The sequence below is a fragment of the Saccostrea echinata genome, unplaced genomic scaffold, assembly GCF_033153115.1.
Source record: "Saccostrea echinata isolate AGI-Se365-2 ecotype Australia unplaced genomic scaffold, CSIRO_AGI_Sech_v1 ptg000016l, whole genome shotgun sequence".
In the NCBI taxonomy this organism is placed as follows: Eukaryota; Metazoa; Mollusca; class Bivalvia; order Ostreida; family Ostreidae; genus Saccostrea; species Saccostrea echinata.
In genome coordinates this window covers 27,208,515-27,230,427 of record NW_026889765.1, presented here as the reverse complement: position 1 = coordinate 27,230,427, position 21,913 = coordinate 27,208,515, and the positions used below count along the sequence as shown (strand labels likewise).

The 21,913-nt window shown below is 33.9% G+C and overlaps 2 protein-coding genes across 2 annotated transcripts in view; one reads left to right on the top strand and one right to left on the bottom strand.

Moving 5' to 3' along the window:
- Positions 1-1,033: 1,033 nt before the first annotated feature.
- On the bottom strand, positions 1,034-6,555 carry LOC133189073 (transmembrane protein 254-like). The gene is made up of 4 exons (XM_061324508.1): positions 6,462-6,555; positions 4,173-4,273; positions 1,996-2,055; positions 1,034-1,630 (listed from the first exon to the last, which is right to left on the bottom strand). Exons 1-4 carry the CDS (start codon positions 6,546-6,548, stop codon positions 1,519-1,521), a joined length of 360 nt encoding a protein of 119 aa, XP_061180492.1. The 5' UTR covers positions 6,549-6,555; the 3' UTR covers positions 1,034-1,518.
- A 2,500-nt stretch (positions 6,556-9,055) lies between these two features.
- The window catches only part of LOC133188611 (TSC22 domain family protein 1-like), a 42,304-nt gene continuing 29,446 nt past the window's right edge, over positions 9,056-21,913 (top strand). The window contains exon 1 of the mRNA XM_061324104.1: positions 9,056-10,793. Within this exon, the coding sequence (XP_061180088.1) occupies positions 9,277-10,793 (1,517 nt within the window). The 5' untranslated portion in view covers positions 9,056-9,276. The remainder of the gene's footprint in view (positions 10,794-21,913) is intronic.

Below are 21,913 nucleotides of genomic sequence, written 5' to 3'. Positions count from 1 at the left end.
AAAATTCAAAAAGAAATTTAAAAAGGGAGGATTGTTTTCCTAAAAATAACAAAGCAGATTTGGGTGCGGCATGTTGAATTTTCATACTTACCATTGAAATTTTATCAATTTGAATGTTTATAGAAAAGTATCAAAATTTTGGAAAAAATTAGGTGAAGGATGTAAAGATACTTCTCTCCATTTTTATATATTCTTTAATTAGCAACATCCTTATTATTTACCATATGACTCCCCAGCTCAAACCGTACAAACCAGAAAAGCTATATGCATGTTCTACTTAAACATCAGATTTCCCCTCCACCATCCATATCATTGAAGTTCTACACTTTGCAAACATTTTCCAATATCTAGCTACACTGTATTACATTAAATTTTACCAAATTTAGTGGGTCAAATCATGAAATGCTCTGTATTCTCCTGTGTAAACATTTATTCTTTTCACATTGTGTACTTTCTGATTAGCATGGCTATATGTGGGTTTCAGTAGTCTGCCCCTTTGCTTGTATTTTACCCACATAATTCCATGTAACAACATTTTGCATACAAAGACTAACAGTAATGATAAATGTCATATATTAAGCTGATGAAATGAAAAATAAACAAAGTGAATGTTTAAACCTGAACAGATTGCTGTGGTCAACTCCTCCACCACTGCATTGCTAAAGGGAAATAACTACTTCATGTGATGTATTTTAATGGAAACTGATCCCATAGTAGTGTGTCAATGACACTACCACCATTACAAAAGATACCATACCACCTTCAGTACCTTCTTACATGTGCTTGTTAGTGCATGAATAAGTTTACAGAATACAAAGTGCTAAAATGTTGCCCAGAAAATACTGTGGAACTTCAATGTCTCAAACATTGGTACATGTATTTCAAATACCATAGAGATGTTAAAGTGAGTTGGTAGTCCCGACCACTTTCCCTTTAATATGTATTTTAATTCGATATCTCGAATCCTCGGTCGCCAGATATCTCAAAAGGTTTTTTTTTCAGTCTCTTTGAGAGAGAGATAATGAAGATTGACTATTTATCAATCAATTTATATTCATAAAAATAAAATTTTTATCTATTAATGAATACAGTAAACTCAAGTCTGTAAACATTGTTGCCTACTCAGTGCCTTTAGTGTAATATTTCAATCAACTAAAATCAAATTCTTCTGCAGATACTCTATGGTACATGTATAGACTCTTGTGATGTATATCAGACATATATTATTACAACTTTTGCCTAGATGTGAAGATTTCTTTCAAATAAAGATTGTTATCGTCCATTTTTTTCACTCATTTTTCACGTTCTTTTATGTCCCATTGCAATAGAACAAACTGTATAGAGTGTGCTGCAAAATTATACACATTTACACAATGTATAGATTGTTCATCACAGATATATTATAAAAGATCACAGTGAATCACACATGTTTCCATATTTTCATTTCAAGATTTGTAGCCTGAGCAATTAATTTGAGGTGTTGTCATAAATTAAGCATTCAATGGACTTTGACCTTCATCAGCTGACCTTGACCTTTCTGGCATTTTTAAGTCGCAAAAGGGACGCAAAACCAAACAGAAATGTCTGGAAGCACCATTTCATGGTTGCAGAAGAACTGAGGTTTTTATTCCTGAAAAGAAAATGTGTACATGTACATAGCAATGCATTCAAAAATGTACTTAAATGTTGCAAACAAAATATATAAACATTATATTGATATTATTTAAAATACATATATTTTATATACTGTATAATAGCTGTGTTTAACTTATCATCTTGCACACAAACATGCATGAGAAATTCTGAAAACTCACGCATTCAGTTTCCCTTTTAAATACATGTGTACGTTCATTCTCTGCAAAGTTAGATAACTCTTGCTAAGTATTCCATGAGCCAGTCACATGATTGAACTATTGCTGTCTCAATTTCTTGCAGTATGATGATGTAAAAAGAAATTAGTAACTGCATTATACCTGCCCTCCTAGTTCCACATACCTGCAGACCTTTACAGAATACACTGCCTCTCCCACATGTATGGCAAATGTCACATAGAACCTGTAGAAAATAAGTCAACTTTCAGAAAGATCTTACAAATGTAAAATTAAATACATGTATGAACTTATTTAAGCCCTCAAAGTTTCATTTTCTTTTATTCAAACATATGAAACATTCTCTCTCTCTCTCTCTCTCTCTCTCTCTCCCTCTCTCTCTCTCTCTCTCTCATTACCATAGCTTGGTAACAACATAAACATAGTCATGATTTCTGAAAAAAAGTGTTTGAATTGATTTCATCTCTCGGGTTAGGCTCTACATTGATTCTACATTTAAAATTCACATTCACTTTAAAACTTCAAAACCTATGAGGAAGGGATAAAAAAATAAACAAACAAAAATTTCAAACAAATGAGTATTAACTATTTTACATGGATCAAAATAATGTGTACATTTGTGCATAATGCAGGCTTATTTTTCAATAATCATTTTTAGTAAATCTGTCAGTAAGTCAGTTTAAATGATAGACTCATCCCAAATATACCTCATACAGGGCATAAATGGTGTTTATTTGTAAAAATCTATCTTTAGTTGCTAAAAGTGAAAGAAAACTGGAACAAAACATTTGATACAAGATGCCCATGGGCCAAAACACTCACCTGAGTCACTTTGGCCCTGCTATTCTGCATTGAACATTTCCCAATATATATATATGATTCCTATGTATTTTTGACCACCTCTTGTGGTTGTGATTTTAACAAAAATGAATCTACACTACCAGGGATGCTTCCACATAAAGATGATTCAGCATGGCTTTGCTTTTCTTGAGAAAAGCAGTTTTAAAGGTTTTTTCCCCTAAATAATCCCTATTGTGGCCCCACCCTACCCCCAGGGGACACAATTAAAAGAATTTGCAATCTACACTATCCCAAAAAAAGCTTTTACATCAGCTTTTCTGGTCCAGTGGTTCCTGAGAAGATTTTTAGATTTTTTTTTTTATATTTAGATGTAAAACTTTGATATCCTATTGTGGGCCCATCCTACTCTTGGGGGCCATGATCTGAACAATTTACAATCTACACTACTCAAGGTTTAGCTTTTCTGGCCCAGTGGTTCTTGAGAAGAAGATTTTTCCTATATATTTCAATTAAAACTTTGATGCCTAATTGTGGTCCCACCCTATCCCCGGAGGCTATGATTTGAACAATTTAGAATCTACACTACCTCAGAAAGCTTCCACATAAGTTTCATTTTTTTCCCAGTGGTTCTTGATAAGAAGATTTTTCAATGACCCCACTCTATTTTGCCTTTTCTTGATTATCTCCCCCTTGGAAAGGGGCTTGGTCCTTTATTTTAATACTTTAGAATCTCCTTTACCCAGGGATGCTTTGTACCAACTTTGGTTAAAATTGTCCCAGTGGTTCTTAGAAGTTGAAAAGTTTACAGATGGACGGCCAAACAATGGATGCTAAGAAAAGCTCACTTGAGCTCTCAGTTCAGATGAGCTAAAAATATTGATTTGTTTGTATTTTCAAAGTGTCAATTTATCCAAAACCTATGGGCATGGATGATGCTAAACATAGAATTAACTTTGGACAGCCTTTCCACTGAAAAAAACAAGCAATGTAGGCAATAATATAAGTACATTAAATAATTGGGATTGTGCTACACTACAAATATTTCATGAAGAATAAAAGTTTTTCATTATCATACATTAATTACAGTTAATAGGAATTTTCCTTAGTTACATAGTTACATATTCTGATAACAGGTGGGGGGGGGGTTTACAGTCAAACCTCGTTATCTCAAACTTGATGGGACCGAGAAAAAACTTTGAGATATCTGAGGATTCGAGATATCAAGGGTAAAAATTCTTAAAGAAGTAGTTGGGACTTCCAAATTACTTAGACATATCCATGGTATTCGTGATATCGGTGTTTGAGATACCACGACTCCACTGTATATACATTAATTGTACTCATCAGTGGGATGATATTTGCATTGATTGTACTTGCATACTTTTGATAACAGTGGGGTAATTTTTTTTATTGATTATACAAGAGATTACCTTTTCTTGATAAAAGTGGGGTAATTTTTACATATTAGATTGTACAAGTTAAGCTACAGCGAGCCTGTAGAGCCATTGAATTGGTGACTGCTTTACATTACTGTGTACTTACATATTCTTGATAACAGTGGGGTAGTTCTTCCCCAGGTAAGTACCCAGCTGTCCTAGTGGTCCAAAAATCCATGGAATTCCTTCAGGGTCATAATAAGCCCACTAAAATTAAGAATTAAAAGTCTCACTTGATAAGCTTATAAACAGCTTTTTCTTCTTTTTTTCATTTACGGAGTATAAATTTTTGCAAGAGAACTGAAGTTTTGAAAATAATTTGGTGAACATAACCACTCCCCCTATTCCTGGACAATGAAGTTGGTAAAATTTAACAAGGCCTGGTAGTTGTCTTTTGGTTGCCAAATGTGTTTAGGAAGAAAACTACAATGTATATCTGTTCCCTATCTGCATCCATATGAGAGGGAAAAAAATATTTTATAGGGTTCGACACTAATATTTTTAGGCATTAATCCGACCGGACTAGTGCTTCTTTACTTTTACTAGTCCACACGCGATTATATGAGTCCGTCAAAAGAAAAGGAAAATGAATGTTTTGTAACAATTAATTTAAAAATAAATATTACAATGTAATTACATACCTTTTTTTAAATAAAGCATTTATGTGAAGTGATTTATTCCACAGATTCTTGAAATCTCTCGATCTGGATCGAAGTACGATCGTATTAATTCTCGATCCTGTTCTTTTTTCTCTATACATTACACCCAATATGTTCGACATCTTTCTTTTATGTGTCATACCCGGTACTTAATTGTGATCGCTTATTAAATGTTTAACTTCATATCAATCAGTCCTAAAATTAATCAGTGAATTGACTCGGAATTAGCTAACTACCCGCCAAGAATCTAGAAAGCTAAAAATACATGCGGGATTTCCCTGTAAAAGTTGTCAAGAATCCAACATTGGTAACTAATTCATTTTATTTTCCTGAAATTATTAGTTCGTTCAGACCAATTAGCCACATATTTTATTAGTCCGAATGAAAATGTACTAGTCTGAGACTAAAGGACTAATGTTAATGTTGAACCCTGTTTTACAAAAGGACTGGGGAGAGGACTTAACTGGCAATAAAAATATTTACTTTATAAGCAGATTTTCCCCCATGATTTATTTACCAAAACAGGGTTACTTACATACATGTTCATGTACACCGATTCTCTAAAACTTCATTTTTTAGAAAATGACTGAGAATGTGCATGTTTAAGATTATTCATACATGTATCTATGAAACGCATGTACAGATGCAGTGTTAAACTGTATGAACTAGGGTTATACCGAAGCATTTTCCCTAAAGTTAAGTATGAGCTGAAGAAAATTATACTGTAATTATAATCATTAATTGACTATTAAATATATACAAAGGTGTGTTTATTTAAGAAATAAAGTCCACGTTATCGTGAATGTTGCAGGATAACCTCCGAGGTCGAGAAATGTTGTCTGAAATATAAAAGCCGAGGCGTTAGCCGAGGCTTTTATATTTCAGACAACATTTCGAGACCGAGGAGGTTATCCTGCATCATTCACAACAACAAGGACTTTATTTCTATTCTACTAACGGCTCTAAAATACAGTTGATCGTTTTCTCTAAAGAGAAACGAATTAGGTCACCATGTCGCAATTCCGCTGTTCCATTTAACACCAGAGGGTCAATCGATTGCATAAAATGCAGACGATTTTAACTTTTGTTGGATTAAAAATATCCTTTAATTATTTATAAATTTGCTTGTAACATAGATTGATTAATTTTTATGAATGAAAAATAACAAAATCAGTTGTCTTTTTCATTGATTTATCAGTAAAATCACGGGAGTGTAAATGTTGTGGGGAGGTCCGTAGAACAGCCCCATTTGGCTATAAAAATGGATATTTATCAGCTGTTTCAGGCAATACACACGTTTAGACTGCGGAAGACAACACATCGATGTGGTCTAAATAAGTATTAGATTATACAGTGAAATATTTATTTCAACTGTACAGATTTGACATGTGTTTCTGATCTGATAATTTTTTGATGACGTTCGTGATTTATTGGAGAATAATGTCCGCGGCATTTCTTTGATCTCGGCAATAACCGTAGTAGAATTCATAATAATTAAACATGCCAAAAGCGCATTATTCAGTTTGAATGCACACCAGTATGGTTTAAGCATAACACCATAAAATACAAACAAAAAAAAAAAAAAACCCACATAATATTCTGTATTTGATTTAGTGTGAATGGAACGCCCCCATCAAAAATTACCTGTCCAAGTCATCCAGAATCTAGACAGAACAGCAAGATGGGGGTAAAAATGTGTTTCCCCCCAAAGATGAAGTAATTGTGGCATTGCTTACTGTTAATACTGTAAGACCAGCAGATATTGGAATCACCCAACCAATATGTGCAAACCGAAAGTAGTTAGGGTCGTTTCTTTCAGCCATGTTTTTTGTCTGTCTCCATCCGTATTACTAAATCCAGAGGATTTCCGACACCCCTTGACCTTCACACAGGAATTCGGTAATTAGGTCAAAGGTAAACTACAGGCTAACTTCAAAAATTGTTACCCATTCATGATTTTGCAACAAAAAAAAAATATGCAAAAACCTGTAAATCATTGAGAGCATATATTAACGAACTAATATAACGTTTAATATAGTTTAAAGAGGAACTCGTATATATAACACTGCTGTAGCAGTAATTAACCCCCCCCCCCCGGCGCAATCCCTGATCAGTCCAGGATTTTTGAGTTTGGTTAGTTTTCAACTGGTTTTCCCTGTTTTTTTAATTTTGTTTTTAAATATTATTTAGCTTTTTTGATATGTATATTTTTTTCGGTTAAACTTTTAAATAAAAATGCTACCCCCCCCCCCTTTTTGTTGCTGAACGGTCAAACAAACCCAAATTCCAGCATCTGAAAAAATGAAAGGAAGTTAGAGAAAGCCCAATACCCCCCCCCCCCTCCCCCTTTATAGGATTTTCGAATTTTGTTTGCTTGTTTGTGATTTTTGAAAGCTCGCCCCTTAAAATCGTTGATACGGACTTAACTGCTTCTAATGAAATAAGTCACTTTTTCATTTAGCACATTTCACACACAGACTTCATTGTTTCTGTAATAAAATTTACCCCCAATAATAATATATTCAGTGTAATAAAATGCTATATAGGTGTGAACTTTGATTTATTGTAGAAAGAAGTGCCTGCAGGTGATGATTCATGGGTACTTAATTCAGGCTTGAAATATAATTCTAGCATCATAAGGGGGGGGGGGTCGATTGGGGTAGAACTTTGGTATACAGTGTATATATTTCAAATCCTACAGTTATATTTATTCATATATTGATTTAGCAACTTAATCTTTTGATATTTGACAATTTTATTCGTAACTTAACAAACAACAGCTGGCTTAGCTTCTCGTATATGCTACAATTCAATTCAATTAGTTTTCCAATTATCAATTACCAATTGCTACATGAACATGTAGCTTTTTGCATAAATATTTAGCAATCTTTTATATTTCAGGGAAATTCCTATGTCATACCAAATCACATATTCTGAGTGAAAAAGGGTGCTTTCATATAAAACCCAGACGGAAACACAACACCCCTCCCCCCTCCCCCCCCCCCCCCAAAAAAAAAAAAAAAATTAAAAAAACCAAACCAAACAGAACCAAAAAAAAAAGAAAGAAAGAAAAAACAATAACAACATATAGAAAACAAACAGCGAAAAACAACAAATCACACCCCACCCACCCCCACCCCCAAAAAACAAGCAAAACGAATAAACTAACAAACAAACTTTAAGGGAAACAAAACGAAAACAAAGGAAATGTATTTTAAATAATTTAAATATTTTTCAAAAAAGATTTTTCCATATATAAAATAAGATCTTTGGATGCTTATAATTCCCTTGAAGTCGCTGTAGATTGACTTATCCCTGTTTTGCCGTGCGTTTGTCAAGTGAGCTAATTCTTCGAAAGTTTCGGTAATAAACTAAAAGCAATTAAGAAGTAGATCATTGAGGGTGTTAGCATGATTCCAGATTCCCTCGAACAGGACTATTTCTCGCGGTTTCGCCTTGGGAAATAGTTTCTGTCCTTGGGGAACTGGCATCTGGCTAACTCCCTCAATGATGTACTTTAACTAAATATTTATTATCTAAAAATTGCTTTGAATGGATTAATCCCTCTTTTGCCGTGCATTAGTCAAGTGATCTAATCCCTGCTTCTAAATTTGTATGGGTAGAATAAAACAGTTATAAAGTATATCACTGAGGGAGTTAGTAAGATTCAGTTGCTTGAAATCAAGTATAATCACGTAATGCTAAACAAGGTCATTATTAGTAGAAAATAGAAATTGTAAGAGTATCCAATCTTGTATTTTATAAAATATATATTTATTTCCATGTATTGTGGTAAAAACATTTGATATCATCACAATGTTTCCCGTATATTTATACATATATAATCTATTTTAGAATATGGGGGGTGGGGGTGCGTTGCCCCCCCCCCCCACCCGCTATGTAAATTAGTAACTACAGATTGCAGAAACCCACGACAATTTTCCTGATAAAAATTTGAACTTAAAACAAAACGGATTTAAATTTGCATGAAAAACTTTCCTTTATATAAAATAAAATCTCTGTCCATATTGCAAAAGTTAATAAATAATTTGGATTTAAAGTGGTTTAAAATGAATATTGTGTCCGTACTCTAAGAAGTGCCATTATTTCATTATTTCTTTTCAAAAGCAATAGCTAGCCCCCCCCCCCCCCCCCAAGAAAAAAGATACAAAAAATAATTTATTCTATTTTGTAAAAAAAAAAAAAAATAAAACAATGAAAATAATTATTTTCTTTAATACGTGTGTGTACATATTGCATGTAGTGTCAAATGAGGTCAAGAATAAATATTTCTGGGTTAAGTTGTCTTGCGTGACGTCACTTCCCATCATTCGTAGCTGCTCATGTCCGCCGTCGTTGAAGAAGGTGAGGTGTAGACATACAATACAACTTGTTTTATGTGAAAACAACCGAGGAATTCCATGTGTAACATGTAAATACATTAATTGAAAACTTCAATAATGGGAAAATTATATCAGAGACTGTGTCTCTCATGGGACCCTCTATTTAACGAGAGAGAAGTGTTTTTCGCACGGGTTTGAAGTTTAAAAAATGGCATCGAATTCTGATAAAATGGCCGTGACAGTGGATAACCATACGAATTCTCCTGTTAATGAAGAAAATAGTCGAGATGAGAACGATTCTAAAGTTGTGGTAGGAGCAAATAAACATGGTGCCGAAGGAGTACACAAAAAGAAGACATTCAAGATCACCAGCGTCACGAAGAATCGAGGTGGCAGCAGTGAGGCCCAGATTGGGGAGCTGGATGGTGATTCATTAGAGGATTTGGATGAGACGGTTGAAAGTCACACGGAGGATGCGAGTTCTGAGATTTTGGATGGTTCAAAATATGAAGATGTGGGGGACCAAAGCCCCCTGGAGGATAACACTTTTACAACAGATGTGGAAGCTGAGGCAGGTAAAGAGGTGAAAGATAAGGGTGATCAACACACTGTTACAAGGTTTAAAGTTGTAAAAGTGGAAACAAAGGAACCATTCCGAAGAGGCCGATGGACCTGCAGAGATTCTTTAGACACACCAGCAATGGCAGATGCCAGTGACACAAAAGTTAGTACTAAAGAGAAAGACAAAGTAAATTCAGGCAATTCCAGTGCCTGTAGTTCTGTGCACTATGATTATGGTCAAGATGAACCTTCAAAAAATCCTCTACTTATCGCAAATACGTTAAATCAAGTGAATGATCAATTAAATGAATTGAATCAAGCATCAGCACTTGTTATGAACCAAAACCCTGTAAATGTTCACATGACACAGACTGGTCAGTTAGTTTGGAGTGATGGAACACAGATGCCACAATCTTCAATAAACCTTGCTGCTTCCTATGGAATGCACCCGCCTCCCTCCAACCCAAACTTGAATCAGATGCCCAAACTTTTGTATCGTGTTCCGCCGCCGATGGGTGATCAGGCAACAATTCAGTCCTATATCAATGCCATGAATTCTGGGGCCCCCGCTTTTACTCCGGGTCAACCTACTGTCAGTGTCAGTCAAAGTGTCGTTGGCTGTCAGAGTCAAGGTCAGCAGCAGACTGTGTCAGTACAGGCTTTGCCAAATGGACCACTAGGTGTTGGCTCACAACAACTGCATATTTCAAATGCACCTGTGATAAGCTCACTTCCTAACAGCATTAGTGTCTCTTCAAATAACAGTGATTTAGAATATACTCAGTCACTTTCAAAGACCGTTGAACAAGGGAGACAACCCCCAACGAACATACAGACGCCCTCTCTGAATCCTACTAAGGATAGCTACAGTGTTCCAAATGTAGCCCAGACGAGTAACATTAATTCCCCAGGGGAATATCTTGACAAAAGTGCAAAAGAAAATTTAAATATACCCAATAATTTAATGCTTAATTTGTCAGCTAGTCAAACCAACACAGATCAAGTTGTAAATGAAAACATATCAGACAAGCCATCACAAGACCCAAAAGGCCTGTTGGAGCAGGAAGAGCTTGGAAACCCCTCCCTGACCCCCATCCTGACTGAGTCTGCTGTCGCCGAAGCCGTGGGGAACATCTCTAGTCCAACCAAAGAAGACACGGAAAGGTAAGTCTGATATAGAATATAAATCTGGGATGTTGAATGGGTGATTTCATTTGTTGAGAGGCCACATATATAGTACAATGATTTTTGGGCCACGTGCCATATCAACAGAAATTTAAGGGTTTATATTAAATGTAGTGGGATATTAGAATCCCTATACACTGGAATGACTTGTATGCTCTTAATATTTGTTTAATAATTGGTGGCACTATATTTCATAGCGGTTTCAGTGAAAAAGAAGACATTATAGAGTCATTAACTTATTAATGTCATTTAACTAAAGGCAGAAATGTCACGTACTCTAAAATTGTTTACATTCTTTAATGTTTATGAGATTAACTTAATTAAGTACAGGATAGACTGTCACATCCAGGACCTTCGCGACTACAAAGTGAAAGAATCTGAGGCTGAGGCTGTGATTAAGATATATTTGTTCCCACAAACGACTCGTAATTGTGGAGCTTTGGTGGGTCCACAATTTTCGGATATTACTTCACACCAAGGTTCATTCAGCCTTCAGACACTGTTAAATTTCTGTCAGTGTGCATGCCTGAAACTAGTAACTTTTCAGGTGCAGGGTACAGGGCTGATATTTACAAAAAATAAAAATGTTGGAATTTTTTTTTAATTGTAATTTCATTAGTTCGGGGACCATATAAGCTCTCATTTTACCTAGTATCATTATATCATTATCATACATGTATACCATACATGTACTGAAATTTGGTACAAATCCATGTTTGATTTTATGAATTTATCCCCTCCCTTCTTAACAAAAACCCAGCTGTTTACATACATGTAGTGTATTTTTATAAACTAGAGAATGAAAGAAAATTTGTGATATCCTTTCATCTTGAATAGATTTCTAGTAGCACATGTACTTACATATTTAAGACTTGCAAATGCCAATGGCCAAACATGGGTGAAAATGATTGCTGACAGAAAGAAATTAGGACATCCTTTTGGTCCCCCTCTGTCATGAAAGTATGGGGACATTCAGTCTCGTTTGTCTGTCAGTCACAAAAAAATTTAACCTTGATCATAAATTTTGAATTGGAGAAGAAAGGGCATTCATATTTTGCAAAGGCATTACCTGTGACAAGACCTTTCAAAATGAACTGTGATATTTGACCTCATGACGTTGAAGTTTGACCTACTTTTAAAAAGTTTTAACCTTGGCCATACCTGTAGCAGCCCTAGAGATGGGGCTTCCATATTTCACATGAGCATTACTTGTGACAAACCTTTTTTTGCCTACTTGGGACATTCGGAACTATTGTTTAGTAGGCATCATAAGACCAAACTATTTTCTTTCTGACCAAACTATTTTCTTTCTGACCAGAAAAGTTTGCTGTATCCCTGTTTTTGTAAAAAAAAAAAAAATGTTTGCGTTCACTGCCATTACTAGGCAGTAAAAGTGATCACAGTGGAGATATTTCAGAATTTATTTGCATCTTGTCATTTCCCCGTGAATTTAGATAAAAATTCATTCATTTACTATTAGGGGTGGGACGATATACCGATACATACCGATATTTTCTGCTAAGATACGGTTTACGATACATGCATTAAAATATCGGTACGAAACGATACACGAACGACCTATCAAAAAATTGAAAATGAAAGTAGTTGTCCTTGGAAAATGGCGGCTTGTACGAAGCGAAGAGATATTGATATTGACTATACGCTTTAGAACTAATAAGTCGTAGATAAGGGGTAAAACATTTTCACTTTTAAGCATCCTTGGAAGATGGGACAAGAAAAGTTCCGTATGTAAAGCCGCTAAAGCGTGTGATATACAGAAAGTATCGGTTCCCCAACAGTTGATATTATTAACAGATTAATTGTTAGTCCATCTGGCACTAACAGCTCATAACAAAGCATTGATTCTCTAATTTCAAGAATTTAAAATTTTGAAACAAATTGCAAATTAATTATTTTTGTAAACTCAACTTGGTTACAGACTTTCAGCAATTAATAATAATGTACATTTGATGTTTTTTTAATGAATTTTTAGTGTTCTTGATGGACTACACAACTATTTGTAAACAACTTGTTTATAGACATTTGGCAATACATACAAGTAATATTGTTTTTGTAAATATTTAGTCAATGACACTGATGAACTTCAAGTATTAATTTCAAATCACGTATGATTTGATATAGAATAATTTGTTGATTTAGTGTCAAGAAAAAAAATGAAAACAAATACATGTACTAAGTTTTTCAAATAGTTTTATAATTTATCATAATATCGAGATACGTATCGTATCGTGTTATATGTATCGAGATACGTATCGTATCGCAAGATCTGTGTATCGTCCCACCCCTATTTACTATGTTGAATTGACATACATGATGATGTTCCATGTCGTATTTAAGCGTTGAAAGCTATTTTTAGCATGCATGAAAGAGCTGAAAAGACCAAGATTGAAGATAAAAGTTTAAACCTTTGTTGGACATGTGGTATGGTTTGCTTATGAAAGAAATAATCTGCCAGCTAGGTCTGATGGTTGGATTCCTTTGGCATTCACTGCACCAGATGAGACAGGACCTTCATTTTTTTTTCACCTTTGCATTACCTGAAACAATATCCTTTCCAAAGATACTAAGATTTTTATGCCCTGCCATGAGTATGGCCGGGGCATATAGTGTTTGTCATGTCTGTCCTTCCATCCTTCTGTCCTTCCACCCTTCCATCTGTCCTTCCGTCGCACTTTGCATTTAGCTCGGTTCAAAGCTCTGTTTCAAAGAAACTATCCAAGATATTTTTATCAAACTTCATATGCTGATAGATATTGATGAGAGCTATGCAACTGCATCAACATTTTTTGACCTTGTCCTTTCTTTTGACCTTGACCTCACTTTTCTTAAATTAGCGTTTAGCTCAGTTTTTAAAGATACCATTCAAGATAGTGTAATCAAACTTCATATGTTGATACATACTGATGAGAGCTATTCAACTGCATCAACATTTTTTGACCTTGACCTTTCTTTTGACCTTGACCTCCTTTTCTTTAGTTAGTGTTTAGCTCAGTTTTTCAAGAAACCATTCAAGATATTTTAATCAAACTTCATATGCTGATGCAAACTGATGAGAGCTTTTTAACTGCATCAACATTTTTTGACCTTGACCTTTCCTTTGACCTCACTTCTCTTAAATTAGTGTTTAGCTCAGTTTTAAAGAAACCATTTAGGATAGTGTTGTGATACTTCATTATGCTGATACATATTGATGAGAGCTATTCAACTGCATCAACATATTTTGACCTTGACCTTTGACCTCACCTTTCTTAAATTAGTGTCAAACTTCATATGCTGATACATACTGATGTAAGCTTTTCAATTGTTTAAATATTTTTGACCTTGACATTTCATTTAACCTTGACCTCACTTTTCTATTTGAGTTTAACTCGGTTTTAAAGAAATCAGTCATAATATTTTTATCAAACTTTATCCAACTTCATATGCTAATATATAATGCATACTGATATAAGCTTTTCAACTACATTTTTTGACCTTGACCTTTCCCTGACCTTAACTTCTGTGTTTAGCTCAGTTTTAAATAAACCACTCAAAATATTTTTATCAAACTTAACATGCTGATACATATTTGTGAAAACTATTCAACTGCATCAAAAACATTTGACCTTGAACTTTCCCATGACCTTGACCTCTTTTTTTTCTTAAATTTGCATATTGCTTAGTTTAAAAGAAACCATTTAAGATATATTTATTTAAGCTTATGCACTTAAACATAATTTGGTGAGAATTTATCATCTATATCCAACTTTTTTAGATTTCAATTTCCATTTTTAGAGAAACTATTCAAGATATTCTCATCAAATTTCATACACTAATACAAATATTCATGTTGCATTACTAATATACCTTTGGCAGGGCATGCATGTCCTATGGACATATTTCTAGTTACCTCATGACCTAGACCTCAAAGTTTGACTTTGAAAAACTTTAATCTTTGCTGTAACTTTTGCACCGGAACATATTACTGTACTTCAATAAGGCCATAATTAAAAAAAATTCCTACATTCTCATCAAAATTTTTTGAAACATCGAGGCGGGCGGGCGGATTTTATTTTATATTTTTTATTTTTTCCATTGTGCAGATTGTTTGTTGACATGATCAATCGGTGCAGATTTATCTATAATGCCCGAATAAAAGTCACAGTAGAGGTCCATTTAAATATATGCGTATCTCTTAATACACATCATCACCGATCTTTCACAACCAATGATCCTTGTTTAATACATATATATATATTACAGCAATTACCATCGTCATGATCTTGTCAGCTGTCAAAATCATGCCAACATTCGCGCAATTTAAAACGAAAATTGAATGGTAGTTGAATACCGATCCCAATCAGAATCAAGACAAAATAAAACAGAAATAAAAAAAAAAATTGAGGCGGGGGTAAAAAATCAGGGCAGGCAGGGATGAGAATCTAGGAATATATTTATTATGGCCTAATGTATAACCTTTTTAGCAGACGGACACTAGGAGTGAAACGGTTCACCGCGGTATCGATGCACCGCGGTATTTTTTCTCGGTTTGATACACGGTGCAAAATCTCAAATTTTCGGTTCGGTTCATTTTTCGGTCGGGATCATTATTCAGTCGGGTTTGGCATAAGGTATAACACGTTACTCAGTATAAATAAGTATAGAAAACGTAAATTTTTGATGACTGATAGCTTGTAAAATAATTTTTGACAGTCAAATAATTTTAATCAATTTCTTCTAGTCAATTTGCAAATAAAATTCGTAAAATATGTGACTAGATTTAGAAAAAGAAAGCATAAAACAACGTTTCCTTCTATCAAAATGTATCGTATCGAAAATAACCGAACCGAGACAAAATTATACAATACGTATCGAACCGTGAAGGAGGTGTATCGTTTCACCCCTAACGGACACAACAGGACAGACAAGACAGTTACATAGCACCCCAACCACTAAGACCCGGAAATTTGGGGACAGTTATCTGAATTTGCTTGTTACCACCATGATCACATTCATTCCATTTATGAAGACTTCAAGAGTGTCATCCACTTAAAAAAAAAAAATTAAGAAGGATCTTTGCAAGTGGTATTCTACAAAGTATCTTACATAATACACTTAGACCAGAGTCTTGGTGTATACAGTAATGAGATAATGATTTTTTGTTAAGCAACGAGATAAAAATTACTTTTTGTATTGTGATTTAAAGTGAACTTATAGATGCATTCCAGTATTTAGCAGTGTGGATGTGTGTATTATCATACTCTTATCTTATTAATAAGTTATTGCAACTCAAGTAAATGGAACGATCTTTAAGAACAGATTTCAATATAAGAGGTATTATTAGTTGTGGCCATTTTTAGACTATTTAAACCTCCTGGAAGAAAAGAGCTCAGTATAAAAATGTAGGAAATTGCATTAAATATAGCTGGAACTAAGTGCTCCAAGTCACACTTACTATCAGGTTGCTAAATGGCTACCTATAACTTTTTTGATTATTATTTCAAAATTTCTGGTTGCCATCAACAAAAATTTCACTCATTTTTTGTAAAAAACAAGGAACAAACACGCATATATTTATCATGTCTTTGTTAAATCAAACATTTAATATGTAAAAGATTTCTGGTGTAGTGTAGATTCAAGTTTTCTCAAATCTTGGGATAGGCAGGGGTCACTATGGGCAAACAAAGTTATAGAAAGGAATAAATAAGGAATATCTTTCAAATTCATCTTCTCAAGAACAGCAAAGTCATTATTAGTCATGAGTATGTATGGAAGCGTCCTCAGGTGTAGATTCAAATTGTTCGAATCATGACCCCTGGGGGTAGAGTGGGGCCATGAGGAGTGATCAAATTTAAATAGGTATATGTAGGAAAATCTTCTAGAGAACAGCAAAGCCATGATTAGTCATATTTATATGGAAGCATCCTAAGATTCAAATTTGTTCAAATCATGACACTTGTGGGTAGGGTCAGTCTATGCGAAAGTCACCGGACCGTCGGTTTTTACCGGTAAAATTTAGTTCGGGTCGGTAAAAAAATTCAGGATACAGGACCAATTGTCCGATGAAAAATTAAGGCCTAAAAATCTGAATTTACATGTAAATATGGTCTTATTGTCCACACATACCCTTTATTTGATCCATTTAGCAGTAATACATGTTTAATTTTAATCTAGAAGTATCCTGTCATGATCGTTATTTCTAACTCGAATTTCCTCTCCCATGGAATATAGATCCATGGATAGCTCATACATAGATTCAGTTGAGCAAAATTATTTTCATTATTAAACAAGAATAACCGTAATGAGTTACTTCAGGAAAGAAATAAATATATTTTAAAGTGCATTTTAAGTTTTAAAAAAATCTTTGACAATTGTGTATTTCATTTGTATGTGTCAAATAACCAGAAAAAGAGAAAATTGTATGTTACCTTTTAAAAAGGAAAATTATTCATAGTAAGCTTGTTGTTTTCAATAAAATAATTTTTTTATAATCTCAAATCTGGATTTATTTGAAGTTCAATTTAAAAGTGAGAATCCCCCCCCCTCCTTTTAACAATCTCTGTATAATAATGATGTATGATTAAATTTAAAGAAAAAAGGTCGGTCTGGTAAGTAAATGCTTGGTCTGGTAAAATATATATTTTTACCAGACATTATGTCCTGTAAAAATTTTAGACTTTCGCATAGACTGTAGGGTGGGGCCACAATATATTATCTTTATTTTGCATAGGAATAAATGGGAAAAAATCTGATGAAGAAAGAAGGGCCATAGTTATTCAGGTGAGCATTGTGGCCCCTATGCCTCTTGTTATGATCTGCAATCCATATTTTTTTCTCATGTTATACATGTATTACTAAGTTATCCTCTTGCAACATTAATGAACAAAACAAAGCAATTATAATGCCAAAAAAGTATTTCATTATGATTTCATTCATATTCTTGATTGCATGTGCATGAATTAATTCATGCCTACCCAGGGCATGATTTAATGCCATTCTGCTTAACTTATAAAAAAAATGCAATTCTCAGAAGTGCAAAGATCTATTTTTTTCTGAAGGGTTCCCTTTTGCCCAATGACATATGCACACATTTTTTTTCTTTCATTTTACTGAAATAATAGTAACAAAATTTTAGATATAGACAAGCAAACAAGTGCAATATAATGTTCTTTCTCTTTGTGAAGTCAATATATTGCAAAAATGTTTGTAATAGAATAAATTTTAGAAAATATAACAGATATTAAGTCAGTTTTAGGAAAGTTGTGGAAAGGTTTAAAAAAGGAAAGCCTGTACTTTGAGCTTGAATGTCTTTAGTTCAGAGTTATGGTTCCTGAATCCATATATTACATGTGTTAATATATATTCATATTGACTTAAAAACTGCCCATATCATGACTATAAAAGTGCCACAAGTTTTCATATTACTAGGTCTGACTAGTCTGATCAGCAATATAGGTCTATGTCCATTTTCATGTAATGCTGAGTATGTGGAATTTAATAATCTCGTTTCAACTCTTTGGAATGTGTGGCAGATTCCACCACTTCTGACATGATCTAGCGAATCCGATCTCATTGAAATGCATGCAGTGTCAATTAGGTAGTCAGAACCTGTAGAAGTACATTACGGCTGTATCACTTTAAATTTAAATGCAGACAATTATTTTTTCTCAGAAATTTACAGCAGTCAGATTTTATCATGAACAGGTAGCAATGAATTGTGATTTTATGTTGCCCCTCATTTTGGCCCCTTGATCAGAAGTAAATCTGATATACATGAAAATGTATACAAAACAAGTCTGGTCAAAGGATGTTAACATGAAATCTGACCAGCACCCTGCTGCGAGCCCTGGTGCACATAAGGTCATTTGAGGTGAACAGTTAGTTGTGATATTGATTATGTGTAACTGGTTCTTATACATGAGGACTTGTGTGTGTTTTATCAGCATGGTTTAATTGTATAACCTATTGATTATATAGTGTGGGGGATGTTTAAAAAAATGGGTCAATTTTTAAAATCCCCCTGACCTGGTTCTTCATTCAGCCGAAGAATGATTCTATATTTTTAAATAAAAGGAAAAAACGTGTCATGTTGATAAAAGTACATTATTTTAAGTTACAGACAACTATAAATCTTTAGGACAGAATATATATTTTTTTCAAATTGTATTTTATAATCGATCATTTTTAAAGCATATATGGGAATGGCATAAAGTATGGTATTTTTCTTAGAGAAAAACCTATTTGAAGTTTTAAAATCATGTGTTAATGCAGAAGGCTTTCAGCAATTATGTCATTGAGTAGAATTGCTTAATTTCCAGCTCATTTAGAATTAATTATAAAGACCTTGTCATTTAAAATGTTTTAATTAAAGTTTATCCAGAATGTGTTGGAAACAAAAAATGAAATTGACAAGATTGTTAGGTTTATACAAAGAGGATTAGCAGATTACTTGTAGAACTATCATGGAGGCAAAATTGAAATGTAAATGTCAGTTAAGTGCACTCCTTGCCAGCATTTTCATGAAGTTGAAAAAGATCCTTTTTTTAATTAATAAGGTACAAAATTAAAATGTAAATGTCAAGTGCACTTGTTGCTAGGGTTTTCATTACGTTGTGAAAGAAGAAATTTTCAAATTAATAAGGTACCTTTATAATTAATTATCATCAGGTACATTGAAGAGTTGGTAGTCTGCTTAAATTAGGAATTGTAATTTTCTGCTTGTACCAGACACTGTCGTAGATGGGTATTTTATTTTAAAAGTACTCTGTACCAGGTGAAATTTCTGCATTGTACACACAGATTTATACTAAATGTACATGTCTACATTATGTATTCTTAAGGCACATTAACCCTTTTAATTTGAGTCTGTTATATGTCTGGTATTTGCCCATGTACTACACAGGAGCGACAGAATACCACAAAGTTCTTAGTACATGTAATACATGTTTGTTATTTAGTCTGGGATAGTTTATTTTGAAAGTACACGTTGTTTGTTGTTTGACAATTAATACATCATCTGTGGTCAAGTGACATGTTACCTTCATATGAGGTGCCTTCATATAATTTACATGATGTTGATGGTTGACATAATATTTTTTGTTTTCAAGAAATAAGTCTGTTGAAATAGGTTAACAATATTTGTCTGCGGTGTGATTAAAAATAGCTTGTTTGATGGACACAAATGAAGAAACTCGGATTAACTTTGTGACTCTGCTCAAATTGATATCTGATGAGATTATGTAGTTTGTCATAGGTTTTTCTATTTAACTAACATGATTAGCCTGGGGGACCTCCATCTGAAAAGGCCCTAACCCATCTTATGTATCTGTGAAGGGGGGGGTGTCCTTCTTTGCAGAAGAGTCCAGAAAAACTTATGAAAAGAGAGGTGACAAACTTGTGGTGAGATTGCTCTGCTTGTTTTAAAATTGTGATAACAAGAAGTGACAATCAAGGACTATAACACAGGGAAAACAAATTGGAGAGCGTCTTCTTTGTAAATGATTAAAAATGTATTGTAAAAACTTCCTGGAATAGCATAAGATGTTTCAACACAAGTTTTTTTGGTCCTGTTTTGATAGCATACAAAATATCAAGTGTCATTTGTGCATCCTTGTCTTTTTATTGTTGGTTTTCTCTGGACATAATTTGTAATCTGAAGTTAAAAAAAAATGCAGATGTGTAACTTAAAAATGATTCCTGTTCTAAAGCAGAAATAAATGGGTTTTTTTTTAAGGTACTTTCTAAAGAGAATTTTTGTGTAGGGTATGTGTTAACATCTTCAGCCATTGACATTGAAAAGTCAACCTCTATAAATAATTGTAGCTGTAAATGTATTTAACAACTAGCCATGGATATATAGGGAAATAGTATCCACAATTTTGACATATATATGTCTGCAGTCTGAGTTATGTCATTATGTGTACAAAGGTTATATCATTCATTGCACTTTGTTGTAATAGCAACCGAAAACATTAAGTCATAATATTTATTGAACTTTGTCAATCTTCATGGTATTGCAGATTAACTTGTAAAGCAAAATGCATTTTGTGCAAGGCACATGCACTCCCACATTTTGTACATATCTATGTTTTATATGGCAAGGAGGATAAATCTTAACATTGGTCAATACTTAGAGTAAAACTGGGACGTTGTGTTGGATATTGGACCTGTATAACCCAGAAACCTGGGAGACGAAATGTGTATTGGCTGTGTCAACAGGTGGCTTTGATAAGGAAGTTGAGTGTATGTTGAGTGTAAAGTTTTTTGTGTACCCTGGTTACTCTGTAGTTATAACCCTTCATCTAGGTTTAATGTGACAATTGGTGGGGAATTGATGTTATCAGTTGCAAATTTCCAATTCAAACTTTTGTTCCCCCCCCCCCCCCACCACCACCACCACCTTTTAGCCTTTTAGCTCTACTGGTCAGAGACCAGAAGAGCTAATACTTGACTAGATAGAATGTTGTATCGTTAAAATGATATTGTCCTACGGACCTGGTTTAATGATAGAATTCGTTCCGTGTATTGGCAATGTTGCAAAATAAACACGGGCGATAACTCAAACTCTGTGCATTTTCCATGAACAATCCAGAGAGTTCCGAATGTTAACATGGCATTAAATTTGAAGGGAGGAAAAATGTTCAGAAAATGAGTTGAATTTTCGCATTTACATGGATTATTTTTTAGGTTTAAAGGCATCTTCAATCTCAGAAAGGTTTGTTATGATTAATTTGGTAGTTATTTTCAGTGCAACTCCTTTTGTATTCTTCAAAATCATTTTGGAGTGAATCCACTCCGATTTGCTACATTGCAAGTGTATGGGACGTATTCTAACTGTGGTGAGGGCTTGTCCCGAGACGCAGTTAGATTATTCTAACTAATACTTGACTAACTTGAGTACGGTGTCTGTCATCCATATGTCTACCTGTATGTCTGTAAACAATTTTTCAAAACACTACTCCTCCTACAGTTTAGGTCCAATTTCAAGAAGATTCGGTACACAAGTAGACTATACTAATTAAGATACATAATTTTAAGTATCAGTTTTTGATTTCGACAAACAGTGTTGTCATGGTTATGGTTACTAAAATTAGAAATTT

Excerpts from the sequence above, each read along its gene's own strand:
- LOC133189073 (XM_061324508.1), bottom strand. The coding sequence starts at position 6,548 with ATGGCTGAAAGAAACGACCCTAACTACTTTCGGTTTGCACATATTGGT. Across the intron at positions 2,056-4,172 it reads CCCACTGTTATCAAGAATAT|GTTCTATGTGACATTTGCCA; the intron begins GTAAGTACACAG and ends TATTTTCTACAG. Across the intron at positions 1,631-1,995 it reads TATTCTGTAAAGGTCTGCAG|GAATAAAAACCTCAGTTCTT; the intron begins GTATGTGGAACT and ends TTTTCTTTTCAG.